Source organism: Gopherus flavomarginatus, chromosome 25 (assembly GCF_025201925.1).
Source record: "Gopherus flavomarginatus isolate rGopFla2 chromosome 25, rGopFla2.mat.asm, whole genome shotgun sequence".
In the NCBI taxonomy this organism is placed as follows: Eukaryota; Metazoa; Chordata; order Testudines; family Testudinidae; genus Gopherus; species Gopherus flavomarginatus.
The window spans coordinates 3292335-3308761 of record NC_066641.1 but is presented as its reverse complement, the minus strand read 5'-3'; the positions used below and the strand labels follow the sequence as shown (position 1 = coordinate 3308761).

Sequence of the window (16427 nt, the reverse complement as noted above, 5' to 3'; positions counted from 1 at the left end):
GACTCAGCACCCCAGCCTGGTCCCCAGCACCTCTGCTGCCCTGTGGGGAAACTCCCAGCCACCCTTGCCAGGGGCTGGATTTGCTCCCCGCCCACTCAGTGATTCCCCTGGACAAAGGGTGCCACTTCCCCCAGGCAGCCCCAGATCCTGTGCTAGCAACGACAGGCACTGCCAGGCTGCGAGGAGCAGAAAGGGGACCAGATGCAGTGGAAGGGGGCTGGAGTCAGGGCATCCTGGTGCTTCTGGCTGAGTGAGAGGGAGCACAGAGCCCATGACACAAGCTGTGAAAAGGCCAACAGCATCACGATAACCCCATGGCTTTTCTCAGCCATGCCACTTGCAGTCATTTGCATCTAAACAGGGGTGTATAGGATGGGATCAGGGGGTCTGGGGCCATCTCAGTATCAACTCCAGAGACTTAAGAGGAGGGGGAGAGAAAAGAAAGAGGGAGAGAGTAAAATAAGCTTAGACGGATGAGAAAGAGCTAAGCTGCCTCCCCTACTGTGAGCAGGGTGAGTGATACGGCCCAGCGCTACCGTGGTTTCAAAGTGCTGCACCATTCACACGCCCTTTAACCATTCTGCTCTAGGGGTGGGGGCTGGGGGGAGCCATCACTAGGGCTTTCCCAGCCGGGCTGGCAGGATTGGCCGGGGCCAGCAGGCCGGGGACACTGGCCCGTTGCTACGCGGGGTCTCGGGGAATGCCAGCGCTCTGTGCTGGGGGGCCATTGGGTGGCGGAAACATTCTGCATTATGCTGGTAATACAGTGTGACACCGAGGGAACAATGGCAAATTGAGTGGCCCAGCAGGTAACAGGCCCAGCTGGGAGACAGTTGCAGCGCTGCACTGTCAAGCCCTCGCTAATCCTCCCTCCTGGCCCCTCCCTGGTTCTGGGAACTTCGCTTGCTCATTTCACTGCTGGGAAATTTCTTCCCAACGCCTTGTGCAGACCCAGTGGAGATTTTCAAGTGATTCATTCATAGCGCCAGGCCTTCCCCGCCGGGGAGCCTCTTCTCACCCCCCCCCCCATTGGCCTGCTGGGGTTGAACAGGGCTCCTGCCAAGCTGGCTCTGGGGCTGCAGGACAAAAACAAACCAGGAGTAAACGTGGCTGTGGTCGAGCATGCCTTGTTCTTGCCTGTGTATACAGAAAGCATGTTCTGACCGTGGCTTAACGTGCATTCCCCTGCCACGGACAAGAACCATGCACGGCTCTGACACTCCCAAGCTTAAAGCAGTTACTTCTTTGGCTGGAGTTTGTTCTCACTGGGGATGTTGCACTGCTTTAAACATGAAAAGTAAACATCCTCTATTAGTCCTGTATTGGAGCATGAGCTTTCGTGGGTGAATACCCACTTTGCTGGATGCATGTATCCAACAAAGTGGGTATTCACCCACAAAAGCTCATGCTCCAAAACGTCTGTTAGTCTATACGGTGCCACAGGACTCTTTGCTGCTTTTACAGATCAGACTAACACGGCCACCCCTCTGATACTTGCCATCTGTTGGGTTTGGGCTCTCCACTTCTTCCCCTGGGATAATTCACGTGCACAGTGGAAGGTCTCTCAACCCTTCGGCCCAGGGCCAGGCATGTGGAATCTTTAACCCCAAGGAGCTTTTCTCCCCAGGGTTTCCCTCTCAGAACTGACATGGCCTCAGCACTATAGGCTGAGCCCCTCTCAGTGCGCCTGGGACAGGGGTCGGTACTATTATCTCCATGTGCAGCAGAGCCACCTGTCGGCTTCGGAGCAAGCACTAAGTGACTCACCCAGGGTCACGCAGGAAGGCTGTAGCAGGGCAGAAAATGACCCTGTCCCCTGAATCCCATTCTAGACTGGCCAGCTTCTTTCCTGAGCTAGTGAGTTACAGTTACAAATCATCAAAATACCAATTCCTGCCCCCTTACCCAGCTACCTACTGATGCTCTGGTCGTCCATAGAGGTGGGGGTTGCAGGGGGGGCGGAGAGTCATCGTTCGGGCTTTCCTAGCATGACTGGCAGAATTGTATTTAGCAAACGCAGGTTAGACAAGAGCTGACTGGGGTGGAGGGAGGCGTAGAGCAAACCCTTCTCTCTCTCTCTCTCTGAACCAAAGGTCTCAGACATCAGTCCCCCTGAGAAGGCACAAGGCAGATTCCCCTTTTGCTGGTCACCATAAGGTCATGTCTACATTGAAATAAAAAGTAACCCAGCTGAGTTCTCCCATGTCTCCTTCCTAGCCACACATGCAAGAAAAAATATCAAGGAATCATTTTAGGTCCCATTGAGACTAGTTAAATGAGTCAGAAGATCCAGGTGCAACCCAGGTGTTCCAGACTTGGTTACATAGACTGTAAGGCCAGACGGGACCATTGTGATCATCCATTCCAACCTCCTGCATGTCACAGGCCATAGAACCTCACCCTCCCACCCACCCCTGTGGCAGACTGTAACCTCTGGCTGAGTTACTGAAGTGCTCAAACCATAGCTTAAAGTTACAGAGAATCCACCATTTACACTAGTTTAAACCTGCAAGTGACCTGTGCCCCATGCTGCACAGGAAGGCAAAACAAAACACAAAACAAAAACGCCCAGGGTCTCTGCCAAGCTGATGTAGGGAAATTCCCTCCTGACCCCAAATATGGTGATCAGCTAAACCCTGAGCATGCGGGCAAGACCCACCAGCCAGACACCTGGGAAAGAATTCTCTGTAGTAACTCAGATCCCACCCCAGCTAGTGTCTCATCACCGGCCGTTGGAGATATTTACTATGAGAAGTTGCAGACAGGCCATATGCCACGTAGACAACCTCATCAGACCATCCCCTCCATAAATGTATCAGGGTCAGTCTCGAAACCATTTTTTTGCCCCCACTGCTCCCCTTGGGAGGCTGCTTCAGAACTTGACGACTCTGATGGGTAGAAACCTTCGCCTAGTTTCAAGCCTAAGCTTGTTAATGGGCAGTTTATAGCCCTTTGTTCTTGTGCCAATACTGGCGCTTAACTTAAATAACTCCTCTCCCTCCCTGGCATTTATCCCTCTGATGTATTTATAGAGTGATCAGATCTGCCCTCGGCCTTTGTTTGGTTAGGCTAAAGAAGCCGAACTCCTTGAGTCTCCTCTCCTAGGGTGTGTTTTCCATTCTTTGGATCATCCTAGCAGCCCTTCTCTGCACTTTTTCCAGTCTGAATTCATCCTTCTCCAGCATGGGAGACCAGACCTGCACACAGTCTTCCAGCTGAGGTCTCACCAAGGGCTTGTACAATAGAAATAACTCTTTCCTACTGCTACTGGAAATACCTCGCCTGGTACATCCTAAGATTGCATTAACCTTTTCATGGCCACATCACAGTCATCGTGCAATCAACCAATATACCCAAATCTTTCTCCTTCTTGGTCACTTTCAACTGATATGTTCCCAGTTTATAGCAAAAATTCTTGTTGTTAGTCCCTAAGTGCACAATTTGCACAATTAAATATCATCCCCTTTCTATAAACTCCAGTTTTCAATGTCATCCAGATTTTTTGGTATGATATTCCAGTCCCCCTCTGTATTGACAATACCTCCCAATTCTGTGTCATCTGCAAATTTTATCAGCACATTCCCACTTTTTGTGCAAAGGTCATTAATGAAAATGGTAAATAAGGTTGGTCCCAAGAACACTCCCTGAGGAACTCCACTAATAACAGCCCTCCCACCTGACAGTTCACCTGTCAGTACGACCCGCTGGCCTCTCCCTTTTAACCAGCTCCTTATCCACCTCTCAATTCACATAGTAATCCCTATCTTCTCCAATTTAACTAATCATTTCCCATGTGGAATAGATCTAATCTACCTGCATTACTGAAATACAGGTAGATTAGACCTTTAGGCATTCCCTTGGCCAAAAAAAATCAGTTATCTTCTCAAAGAAAAAGCTCAGGTTGGTCTGGCACAATCTACCTTTTATAAATCCAGGCTGAATTTTATCCCAATTACCATTTATCTCTATGTCCTTAACTACTACTGCTTTCAAAATTTGGTCCAAGACCTTGCATACAATTGAGATCAAACTAATGGGCTTGTAGTTTCCCTGATCACTTTTTTCCCCTCCTTAAAAACAGGTTCTATATTAGCAATTCTCCAGCCATAGGGTACAACTGCCAAGTCTGTTGCTACAGTCTAACATGGCTACCCCTCTGATACATGACTCCCAAATTTACACATTCATTAAAAATCCTTGCTATTGAGCCAGCAATTTCATGAGCCAGTTCCTTTAATATTCTTGGATGGAGATTATTTGGGCCCCCTGATTTTTCCCCATGAAGATGTTTGAGTTTGACTCCTACCTCGGATGTGGTCATTTCTACTGCCATGTCCTCATTTCCATTAGCCACCCAGCTACTATCCCTCAGCTCCTCATTCACCTTACTATAAACTGAGGCAAAGTATTTGTTGAGGTGTTGGGCCAGGCCTAGATTATTGTTAATCTCTGCCCCATTCTCAGTGTTTAGCTGTCTCACTTCTTCTTTCTTTTTATGTATATGGCTAAAGAACCTTTTAATTTCCTTTGCAAGGTCCAACTCTGCTTGGCTTTTGGCAGTTCTCACTTTCCCCTCCATTTTCTGACCTCCAAGAAAGGTTTCCTTGCTGATCTATCCCTTCGTTCACTCCCTGTAGGCTTTCTGCTTTCTCTTCAGCTCCTGTTGGAAATACTTGCGCCGTTTCTTGTTCAGTTTGGGCTCAATCCTTCCCTACATGGTTTTCCCCCTTGCGTGGGATGCAGGCTTCAGAGAGCTTATGCCACTTTGACTTTAATTCCAAGCCTCCTCCACATTCAGATCCTTGAGTTCTTCAGTCCAGTCCAGTCCACTTCCCTAACTAATTCCCTGAATTTTTTAATGGTTGCCATTTGGAAACCCAGTCCCCTAGTTGCAGACCTATTTGTGTTTATCCTTCCATTTAGTTTTAACTGAATTAGCTCATGATCACTCAAACCAAGGCAGCCTGGTTCCACTCCATAGGCCCATGTTTCTGTCCCGTGCGAAGGGCCCTGTCTGCAAGACACAATGACCCACTCAGTGGGTGCCGTTATTAACCATTTATGTTATGGTGGCATCTAAGGGTCCCACTGGAGTTCATGTATTACATGTATTTTTACTCTAGCACTCAAAGGCTCAGTGAGGCCTGAGGCAGACTTGTGCTAGGGGCTGTACACACATGGTGGACACACTTCCCCAAACCAGGTTAGGTCCCACCTACATCACAACATTTAACCATGGTGCACAGTTCTGTAACCCCGGCCCATGCCCTGGTGGGGAGAGAAGTGTAGGTGGCCTTTAGGCTGATTTTTATATTGGGGTGAGAACGTTAGGACCTGCTCCAGCACGAGGCCTGTCTACACGGCGGAATCACCACGTTTGCTGCTCCTGCAGCTCACTCATGTTTCCTCCTGCCTTTGTGGACAGAAAAAATCTCTTTCTGAAACTCAGAGGCAGCAAGGTGCCTGAGAAGGCCCTGGACTGGGTGTGAGACCTCTGTCAAATGACTGGCTGGGTAACTGTGAGCAGGTCACTTCACTTTGCTGCATCTCTCTCCCCTTGCATCCTTTGTCTTTCAGGCTGGGACCATCTGGTTCTGCATGTAGGGCAGGGCCCAGAGTACACATAACAATGCTGAGGAACCGTTGCTTAGCCTAACTCTGAACTGGATTAAAACACTGGTTCCTAAGGGGATCGTCACCTAGTCTGTGTGCAGAATGGTAAAAAGGAGATGCCCAGCCAGAACCCCTCCCTGAGGCTAGCTTGGGAAATGATTTCATAACCCTCTGACCCATTCTCAAGGGCCAGATAAACCAAGTTAGGAGTTAGTGGAGTGGGAGATGGGACTCAAGCACCATTTTCTTCCCGATGTCAGTAGGGCCAAATAGTGAGAGTTAAAAGACTGAACTAGTCCCTCCAAGGGAGTTGGGAAAAATCCCATCACCTGGGGGATGGAATTCCAAAAACCATTGGCATTAGCCTAATTCTGGTCCCAGTGAAGCCACTGGTAAAAATTCCACTGACTGAGTGGGAACAGAGTAGAGCAAAGCTGACCACTTTGAAAATACCCCCCTGGGCTGGATAGATTACTAGACAACGAACTGAATTGCTGGAGCACAGTCTAGAGCCACAGCATAAGCTAGATTCTGACTTCTGTGACCCACAGGAGCAGTGATTTTTATTAATACTGGTGTCCCTCTGCCGAGAGGTATAACAAATCTGGGGCCTTGCTGATTGGCTTCCCAATGGTGGACAAATCAGGGACATGGAGTCTGGAAATATTCCTAGTGTAAATTGCTTCATTTATACATATGCACCAGTCTTGGGACAGAAATGGTCCCAAACAGCATGCTGTACACCCCCTCTGCCAGAAATCCCAGACTGCATATCAATGCCCAGTCCCCATGAATCATACAATCTCAGGCTTGGAAGGGACCTCAGGAGATCATCTAGTCTAACCCCCTGCTCAAAGCAGGACAAATCCACAGACTTTTTTTTTTTTTTTTTTTTTAAACACCTCACTTCCCTAAATGGCCCCTTCAAGGATTGAACTCACAACCCTGAGTTTAGCAGGCCAATGCTCAAACCACTGAGCTATCCCTCTCCCCTAAGCTACTCTGTACCCAGAACTGCGCCAAATATAGAGCACAAAGCAGAGAACAAACTCTGCTGTCTCCCAGAATTTCTCCTAAAGGTCAACCACAGAACAAAACTTACAACACAGCAGCATTTCTTTAAAGACTAACCACTTGCTCACAAATCAAGAAAAAGAACTAAAAGTAAGACTACATAGAACAGTGACATCTATTGACTGACTCTTGCCACAACAGCACTATGGTTCAAGCCCCGCTGTTCGCTTGGATTAAATCATGGTTTGATAAAACGTTTTTTGTTCTGTATGATCAGCTAGCTTTCCACCGTGCTATACAAATGATCTCATCAGGCTTTAATAATTCTTGTGGCTCTTCTCTGAGCCCTTTCCAATTTATCAACATCCGTCTTGAACTGTGAACACCAGAACTGGACCCAGTACCCCAGCAGCCATCAACAGAGCCAAACAGAGGTAAAATAACCTCTCTAGCCCTCAGAATTCCCATATATACATCCAACAGCTGGCACTGTTCACTGGCTAACTGATAGGTCTCAAAATGTAATTGGCCACTACAACTCCCAAATCTTTTTCAGAGTCACTTCTTCCCAGGATAGCATCCCCCATACCATAGGTATGGCCAACACTCTTTGTTCCTAGAGGTGTACTTTTAGCAATATTCAAATGCATATTTTTTGCTTATGCCCAAGCTTATCAAGTGTTCCAGACCCCTCTGAATCAGTGACCTGTCCTCTTTAGTATTTACCACTTCCCTAGTTTTTGTGTTCTCTGCAAACCTTATCAGTGGTGATTTTGTTTTCTTCCAGGTCACGGATAAAAATGTTAAATAGCAAAGGGCCAAAGAATCCATCCCCGTGGGACCCCCACTAGAAACACACCTGCTGGAAGATGAGTCTCTGTTTCCAATTACACTTTGAGACCCTTCAGTTAACCAGTTTATAATTCATTTAATATGTGCTATGTTAATTTTGTATTCTATTTTTTTGATCAAAATATTGTGTGGTACCAAGTGAAACATCTTACATAAATCTAATTTTGTTGTATCAACACTATTACTTTTATCAACAAAACTTGTAATTTCATCTGAAACTATATCAAATTAGTTTGACAGAATCTATTTTCCATAAACCCATCTTAATTGGCTTTAATTATACTATTCTCCTTTACTTCTTTATTAATCAAGTCCCACATCACTCACTCCATTACCTTACTTGGGATAGGTGTCAGAATGACAAGCCTATAATTACCCCATGTCATCAGGTTTCACCTTTTTAAATATTGGTGCATTATTAGCTTTCTTCCAGTCTTCTGGAAGTTCTGCACTGTTTCAAGACTTATCAAAAATCAGTATTAATGGTCCAGTGAGCTCCTCAGTCAGCTCTTTTAAAACTCTTGGTTTCATGTTATCTAGACCTGCTGATTTAAAAATGTCTAACTTCAGTAGTTTCAGCTCAACATCTGCCTGAGATACTATTGCAGTGGAAAGTGTTTCATCCCTCTTATCATCTAATATGCCTCATCATCTCCTCCCACCTCCAAAAATATAACACAAATATTTACTGACCATTCTGCCTATTCTGCATTACAACTGACAATTCTACCATTTCCATCTAATAATGGGCCAATATCACTGTTAGGATTCCTTCTGTACCTAATATATTTGTAGAATGTTTCCTTTTTGTCCTTCGCGCTGGGGGCCATTCTCCTTGGACTCCACTGCTAGCACCTTTGTCATTATTAGGGGTGCTCAAGGCTGGTGGACACCAAGTCCCTAAGGTGCCAGTAGCATGGCCAGATGTACCACAGGTTGGTGGCAAGTGCTACGAGCACTTCAATTGCTAGACCCCATAGATGCGAACCCTCGTGGGTCCCAGTAACCGCTCAGATACTTGACCAAATGAAGGCTGGCAAGAAAGGAACAGATTGGGAAATCCTCTGTGCACAGTGGCCTAAATAGTCACAGCTCAAAGTCAAAAGAACAATTCCTATTTGGACATCTGGGGAGAGGCCCAGGAGAGGGCTAGAGCTCTCCTGGTGTAATGTCTGGGTTGCCCTCTGCACTCCATTAATTTAGATGTAGGCAGGGTTCCAGGTCAGGATTGATCAATAGTGTATCTTGCTGGGGCCTCTCTGCACTGGCTCCCTGCCCAAGCTCTGTTGCTTTCCCATAAGTCCTGCTCCAACCTGCTCCTGGCTGCAGTGTCCATCAGTCACAGCCTGCTCCCCACGTGGTTTCCCAGCTCCTGCTGCAGCCTGCTCTGCACACGTCTCCCTGATGGGTATCGAGCGCCTTGCCTCCCTGCTGTTCCTGGCTTCCAAGCCACCACCACGTCCCCGACTGCAAAGTTTCTTTTTGCATCAAGGCCTTCCACAGACTTTTTGCTCCCTTACCCGGGATGGGAATGTGCCTCCATGTCTCTCCCCTACCCTCAAGTGCGTTGATGGGAATGGTAGGTCCCTCCTTAGCAGACTCATTGTACCAATAGTCTCCCTTGGTTTAACCCATCCCTCCTTGCTCTGCCATGACTAATTCCTCTCCATTCTTGCAGACGTTTAGGGTATGTCTACACTACGAAATTAGGTCAATTTAATAGAAGTTGGTTTTTTAGAAATCGATTTGATAAAGTCGATTGTGTGTCCCCACTAAATGCATTAAGTCGGCAGCGTGGGTGCACAGTACTGAGGCTAGCGTCGACTTTTAGAGCATTGCACCGTGGTAGCTATCTCATAGTTCCCGCAGTCTCCCCCGCCCATTGGAATTCTGGGTTGAGATCCCAATGCCTGATGGGGCAAAAACATTGGCACGGGTGGTTCTGGGTACATGTCGTCAGGCCTCCCTCCATGAAAGCAATGGCAAAAAAATCATTTCTTGCCTTTTTTCCTGGGTTACTCGTGCAGACGACATACCATGGCAAGCATGAAGTCCGCTCAGATCACCGTATGTCTCCTGGGTGCTGCTGGCAGACACGGTACTGCAGTGCTACACAGCAGCATCCCCTTGCCTTGCCTTGCGGATGGCAGACAGTACAATATGACTTTCAGCCGTTGTCATCCCGTGGGTGCTCCCGGCCAACTTCGGTTAGGTTAGTCGGGGGTGCCCGGGCAGACATGGGTGCTCTGGGCCGGTCTCAGTGAGGTCAGTCGGGGGCGCCTGGACATAAATGGGAGTGACTCCAGCTCATTCTTTTTTAAGTTTTGTCTAATGGAGATTCAGTCCTGCCTGGAATATCGTGTGAGCTGGAAGCTTCTGCCTCAGGCTGCTCTCTCAGCCGGCAGCACCGCGCGGTCGCACCTACCCCAGCCTGCCCCTTGCTGCCATGGTTCATGAAGCCTGGACAGTAGTAAGGGGCAGTTCAACTATAGGCTGAGCAAGTGCATAATGGTGGTAGAATGTGCCTTTGGACGTTTAAAAGCTCGCTGACGCAGTTTACTGACTTGGTTAGACCTCAGCGAAACCAATATTCCCATCGTTCTTACTGCTTGCTGTGTGCTCCACACTACCTGTGAGAGTAAGGGGGAGACGTTTATGGCAGGGTGGGAGGTTCAGGCAAATCACCTGGCTGCTAACTATGCGCAGCCAGACACCAGGGCAGTTAGAAGAGCACAGCAGGGCGCTCTGTGCATCAGAGAAGCTTTGAAAACCAGTTTCATGACTGGCCAGGGTATGGTGTGACAGTTGTGTATGTTTCTCCTTGATGAAAACCCACATCCTTGGTTCACTCTACTTCCCTGTAAGCCAGCTGCTTTCCCCTCCCCCCTTTGATCTCTGCTTACAGAGGCAATAAAGTCATTGTTGTTTCAAATTCATGCATTTCTTATTAATTCGTCACACAAATGGGGGGATAACTGCCAAGGTAGCCTGAGAGGGGTGGGGGAGGAGGGAAGCACAGGGGTGGGGTAGTTGTAGGGGGACCCCCTAGAATGGCATGCAGCTCATCATAGAAGCAGCAAGTCTGGGGCTCTGACCCGGAGCTGCCGTTTGCCTTTCAGGTTCTTTGGTAGGCTTCAAGCAGCACTGCTGCGGATCCCTGTTATAACCTCTGACCTTCATGCCCTTGGAGATTTTTTCAAATATTCCAGCATTTCGTCTTTTGGAACGGAGTTTGGATAGCACAGATTTGTCTCCTCATATGGTAATCAGATGCAGTATCTCCCATTCGGTCCATACTGGAGCTCTTTTGCGATTCTGGGACTGCATGGTCACCTGTGCTGATGAGCTCATTACGCTGGCCAAACAGGAAATGAAATTCAAAAGTTTGCAGGTCTTTTCTTGTCTACCTGGCCAGTGCATCTGAGCTGAGAGTCCTGTCCGGAGCGGTCACAATGAAGCACTCTGGGATAGCTCCTGGAAGCCAATACAATCGAATTGCATCCACACTACCCCAAATTCGACCCAGCAGGGTCAATTTCAGCGCTAATCCCCTAGTCAGGGAGGAGTACAGAAATCCATGTTAAGAGCCCTTTAAGTTGACAAAAATGGCTTCGTCGTGTGGACTGATGCAGGGTTAAATCGATCTAACACTGCTAAATTCGACCTGAACTCGTAGTGTAGATCAGGGCTTAGCCTGGCCCCCTCAATCTCCTAGCTCAGCTAGGGAGACAGTTTTTCCTCTTCCCTCAGGAATCAAGCCCTCCAGCTCATCTCTAAGTTACCTCCAGGTGCCCAAGCACAACTTATCCAAGTGAATTTTGTTTCTAATAAACTTGGTGATTCACAAATTACTGTCTGTGCACGACACCGCTATAATTACAGAAGCAAATGGCATGTTCTTGTCCAGTCTGAAGGCAGCAGGCTTTGGTTTCTCTTTAAAGGGCTCGATTGTGCACTAGTGAAAGTTGACCCCATGTATTTTCAGTAGTCTGCAGAGCTCGCTGAGTTAGACACAAGAAAACAGACTTTCAGCCTGAATTAATTTTAGTTTAGAATGAAATCAAAATAAACCCAAAAAGTAAAATCTCCATGGGCTTGAGAGCATGCACTGAGCACCTCCTACCAACCTGCAAAGAACAGAGCAGGCAGCAGAGCCTCAGCAGTTTAAAGGTGCAGTACACAGAAAAGCAGCATGCCGGTCGCTTAGAACTGCAGCAGGGTGAAGGATGGTGACTTGCTGGAGCTGGGAGTGAAAAGGCTCCTGTGCTGTTGCTGAGCTTCGGGGAATGAATAGGAACAGCTCAGCAATGATCTGACAGGCTTGCAGAGAACTGGTTCCCCGCTCTGTACCTGCTACGCTGGGGAAAGATGAGCCAGAGAGGGGACTTGCCAAAGGTCACACAGTGAGGTGGAAGAGGCCGGGCCTGACTTCTCATCCTGTGCGCTGGTCCCTGCAGCCATCGCTGCCTCATCACCATTCTCTGTCTGTCCAGAGTGCTGCCAATTGACCTTTTCTTTCCACTGATCCTTTCTAGAGGGGACAGAGGTTGGTTTTTCCTGCCTTGTTCAACCGTTTGCACTCAGCCTCTGGGAGCATTCATGGACGCAAAGGCAGGGTAGTTCTACTCTTGAAACCTCGTGAAATGCCCAGAATATGAAGATTGCTTCTCTTTGGTTTATTTTCCAGGTCGTCCAGTTTCTCCCTTGCTCTGATTCAGGGAAGAGATTTCCGCTTTATCTCCTTTGCTGCAGAGATTCATTTCCCTGACTGTGAGGTTTGAGATTTGAATCAAACACAAGGAGGGACTGTCTGGTGAGGAGCTGTTCTGCCAGGAAGCCCCTCAGCCATACTCTCTTTCTCTGATTCAGAGATTTTAAGGCTGGAAGGGACCATTCTCCATCCTTGACCATTTTTAAATCCAGACTGGCTGTTTTTCTAACCGATCTGCTCTAGGGATTATTTGGGAGCAGTTCTCCAGCCTGTGCTATGCAGGAGGTCAGATTGGATGAGCACAATGGGCCTTTTTGGCCTTGGAATCTACCCACCTCTGATCATCTAGTCTCACTTTCTGCATCACTCCAGCCAGAGAATTTCACCAAGTGACTCCTGCATGGAGCCTGGAACATCCGGCTGAGTTAGAGTGTGTCCTTTTGAAAGACAAGCAGGCTGGGTTTAAAGACTGCAGGAGATGGAGAATCCACTGCACCCTAGGGAAGCTGTTTCAATGATTAATCACTCTCACCGTTAACAAAACAGAACTTTATTTCTAGTCTGGATGTTTAGATTCAGCTTCCAGCCATTAGATCTTGTTATACGTTTGTCCCCTATCATCAGACAGCGTTTGCCTGTTTACATATATGCACAGACCATGGTAAAGGCAACTTTTAACCTTTTCTTGGCTTAATTCAAGAGGCCGGGGGCCTTTAGTGTCTCCCTGAAAAGCACCTGTTCCAGCCCATGAATCACTCATGTAGCTCGTCAAACTGAAAAGGGTTCAGACTTTTATCTCTTTGAAGTGTGGACACCATAACTAGACAGGGTTCCAGTATCAGTCTCACCAATGCCATACACAGAGGGACTAGAACCACACAATTCCAACACAATATCCCCCTTGCCCCGGCTATGCCCTGGCTCTAGCTCTTGTTCATTAGGGAACTGCTCGGGTTTGGGATTTTATTTTTTTGAAAAATTAATAAATAACCTTTTAGAAAAGATTCGCAGAAGTTGGTGGATACTTGGGGAAGGGAAGCGGCTAAACGTTAATTTAGCACATAATCCCATGGACAAGAACATAAGAACGGCCACACTGGGTCAGACCAAAGGTCCATCTAGCTCAGTGTCCTGTCTTCCGACAGTGCCCAATGCCAGGTGCCCCAGAGATAATTAACAGAACAGGGAATCATCCCTGTCGCCCATTCCCGGCTTCTGGCAAACAAAAATCCTGTTTCTTCACAGCTACGCGAGAGTCTGCCTTTGTCCACGCCATTGCTTCGGCCGGCGTGGCCTTCGCTGTCACCCGCTCCTGTGCTGAGGGCACCTCCACCATCTGCGGCTGCGACTCGCACCACAAGGGACCCCCAGGTGATGGCTGGAAATGGGGGGGCTGCAGTGAGGATGCTGACTTTGGCGTTCTGGTTTCCCGGGAGTTTGCAGATGCCCGAGAGAACCGTCCGGATGCCCGATCAGCCATGAACAGACACAATAATGAAGCAGGCAGAACGGTGAGTGCCATCCCCACCCCACCCGTCTCTGCCACAAAACCTGCACGTACTGTAGTTCCCTGGCATATGCAGATGGCCTGATTCAACTCCCAACAAGTCAATGGGAAGACTCCGATTGATTTTAATGGAAGGTGGATCAGGCCCTGGCTGCATGTACAGCCATGAATAAACCCTGCCATGCATGCAGCCCTAGTGTACCAGCCGAGCATCTCCAGTTACTGAGCCAATGGCTCTCTTCATTCAGGCTGGGGCAGATTAAAACCAGGGGGGTAAAGCACTTGGCACAGCTAGCCACCCAACCCCCCATGCTCTACCCCACTGATCCACCCAGGCTCCAAGGATAGCAGCCTTTCAGTAAGTCAGTGTTGGCCACATTAGCAGATAAGACGCAAGGGACATTATTAACTTCTAAGGTAGTAACTGAAAGACTAACATGTAGAGCACGGTGATCATGTACTTTGCACACTCTCCATGGCAGGGTGTTGTGGCACAGGGAGCGGGAGGGGAAAGCCAGCCAGGGTTTGCAGTTCTTCACTTGCTGGAGAAATCCAAATTAAGATATAGTCTTCGGTGCTGGTCACTGGAGCTCTCCCCTTTCCTCCAGGTCTGAGGCAAAGCATGTCCTGAGCTACATGGGAATTTTGTGAGTATTGTAACTGCATTCTCTTCACAGGCCATTTTCAGACAGGCAGCATTACTCAGAGAGGTTATTTATGATGAGTTGGGTTGGGTTTTTTGCCCAGCTGTACCATCTAAACCATTAAAACACACACAGTGAAGGAGTTACTCCCCCTGCAGGCTGTAACAGCACCTGCACATGGGAACGCTTGGTTCTCTTTAACTCCTCTCTTCTACTCTCAAATCTTTCACTCTCAAGAAACTTGCAAAAGGCTGGTGATTTTAACAGATAGCCAGGGATTTTCTGCTTCACACTGGGGTGATTTCTTTGCAGCTAGTCTTGCCCCGTGAAATTTCTTGCAGAGACCAATCCTTAGAATGACAAGTCCCCATCTCCTTCTGTGCCAGGCTGACAGACTGAGTGTACAAGAACGAAGGATTGTCATGGTAGTTAAGATGTGGCACACGGAATCAGGACTATTCTATTCCCAGCTCTCCCAGAGACTCACTACTTGGCATTGAGTGAGTCGATTAATTGCTCTGTGCCTCAGTTTCCCCAACTGTATTAGCAGGTTAATAGGAGGGGCATGAGTCTAAATCCCTGAGTGTTTGTAAAGCCCTTGGATGGAAGGCCCCAGATAAGTGCAGATTAGAATTGTGCCACTTTCTCTCTAGGCGGGGTTGGATTTTTAGCCAGCAGAGAGGCACTCAGGAATCATCACTCTCTATACTGCCAAACAATGCTGATGTACAGGGTCTTGAATATTCAGATTTGGACAGATATTTAATGTGGTTACTTCTGCTTCTCCAATAGAAAATATTTTTGTTCCTTCAGCCTTCAAATGTCAAAAGCAAAGCTGGCTGCTCTAGGATAGTCCAGATAAATCTAAACCAAGATTTTGTGACAGCAGGATTTAATCCTGGGCTTTAAAGATTGTGTTTTACACATATCAGAATTGGAGATTGATGTTACCTGCATCTTATGGCTGAGGAAACAAAGAGGCTTATGCAACATTTTTCAAGTAGGTCCCATTTTTCGGAAGTTGAGTACCTGCAACTCCAGTTGAAGTCAAGGAGAGGTGCTGGTGCTTGAGGCTTCTGGAAAGCAGGTCGTGAGCGATCTCAGGATGGGCAGCCCAAACTGGGGTCAGCTGGAGAGTTTTGGCACATATGACTTGTCTGAGGACACACAGCAAGTCTGTTGGGCTCACAGAGCAGTAAGGCTCTGGAACAGCCACTTAACAAGTAGTGGGGGCAAGAGACCTACCTGGCTTTAGGATGGATTTTGATACATTTATGAACCAGATTATATGATGGGGTTGCCCGTAATAGCAGGGAACTGGACTTGATGACCCAAGTCTTATGTTCCTATTGCAAAGCTGTGATTGGAATTCATGTTTCCTGCCTCCCTTAACTCTAAACGCTTGCTCCTTGATGCAGCCATCGTGCAGCGATGGGTCCATAGGCAATATTGCAGAGGGCATTTAGAAATCAGACGTGGGCAGGCTTCAGCCCAGGCTCAGATCAGAGCTGGGCTAAATCCATGCAACCTCAAAAGAGCGATTTGAAACCAAGCAAGTGGGGCTGGAACTTCCAGGCTGATTATCTACTTCTTGTCTTCTGGACAGACGATCCTGGATCACATGCACCTGAAGTGTAAGTGTCATGGCCTCTCAGGAAGTTGTGAGGTGAAGACCTGCTGGTGGGCACAGCCAGATTTTCGGGCAATTGGTGACTACCTGAAGGACAAGTATGACAGCGCCTCTGAGATGGTGGTGGAGAAGCACCGTGAGTCCCGGGGCTGGGTGGAAACCCTACGGGCCAAGTATGCCCTCTTCAAACCCCCAACCGAGCGAGACCTGGTATACTATGAAAATTCCCCCAATTTCTGTGAGCCCAACCCAGAGACCGGCTCCTTCGGGACCAGGGACAGAACATGCAACGTCACCTCCCACGGGATCGACGGATGCGACTTGCTGTGCTGTGGGCGTGGCCACAACACCAGGACTGAGAAGCGGAAAGAGAAGTGCCACTGCATCTTCCACTGGTGCTGCTACGTGAGCTGCCAGGAGTGCATCCGCATCTACGACGTCCACACCTGCAAGTAA

At 48.1% G+C, this 16427-nt stretch overlaps 1 protein-coding gene across 1 annotated transcript in view; it reads left to right on the top strand.

Moving 5' to 3' along the window:
* The window catches only part of WNT3 (Wnt family member 3), a 71455-nt gene extending 55028 nt beyond the window's left edge, over positions 1-16427 (top strand). Inside the window, exons 3-4 of the mRNA XM_050934977.1 lie at positions 13436-13701; positions 15948-16427. Coding sequence (XP_050790934.1) covers positions 13436-13701; positions 15948-16427 — 746 coding nt within the window. The remainder of the gene's footprint in view (positions 1-13435; positions 13702-15947) is intronic.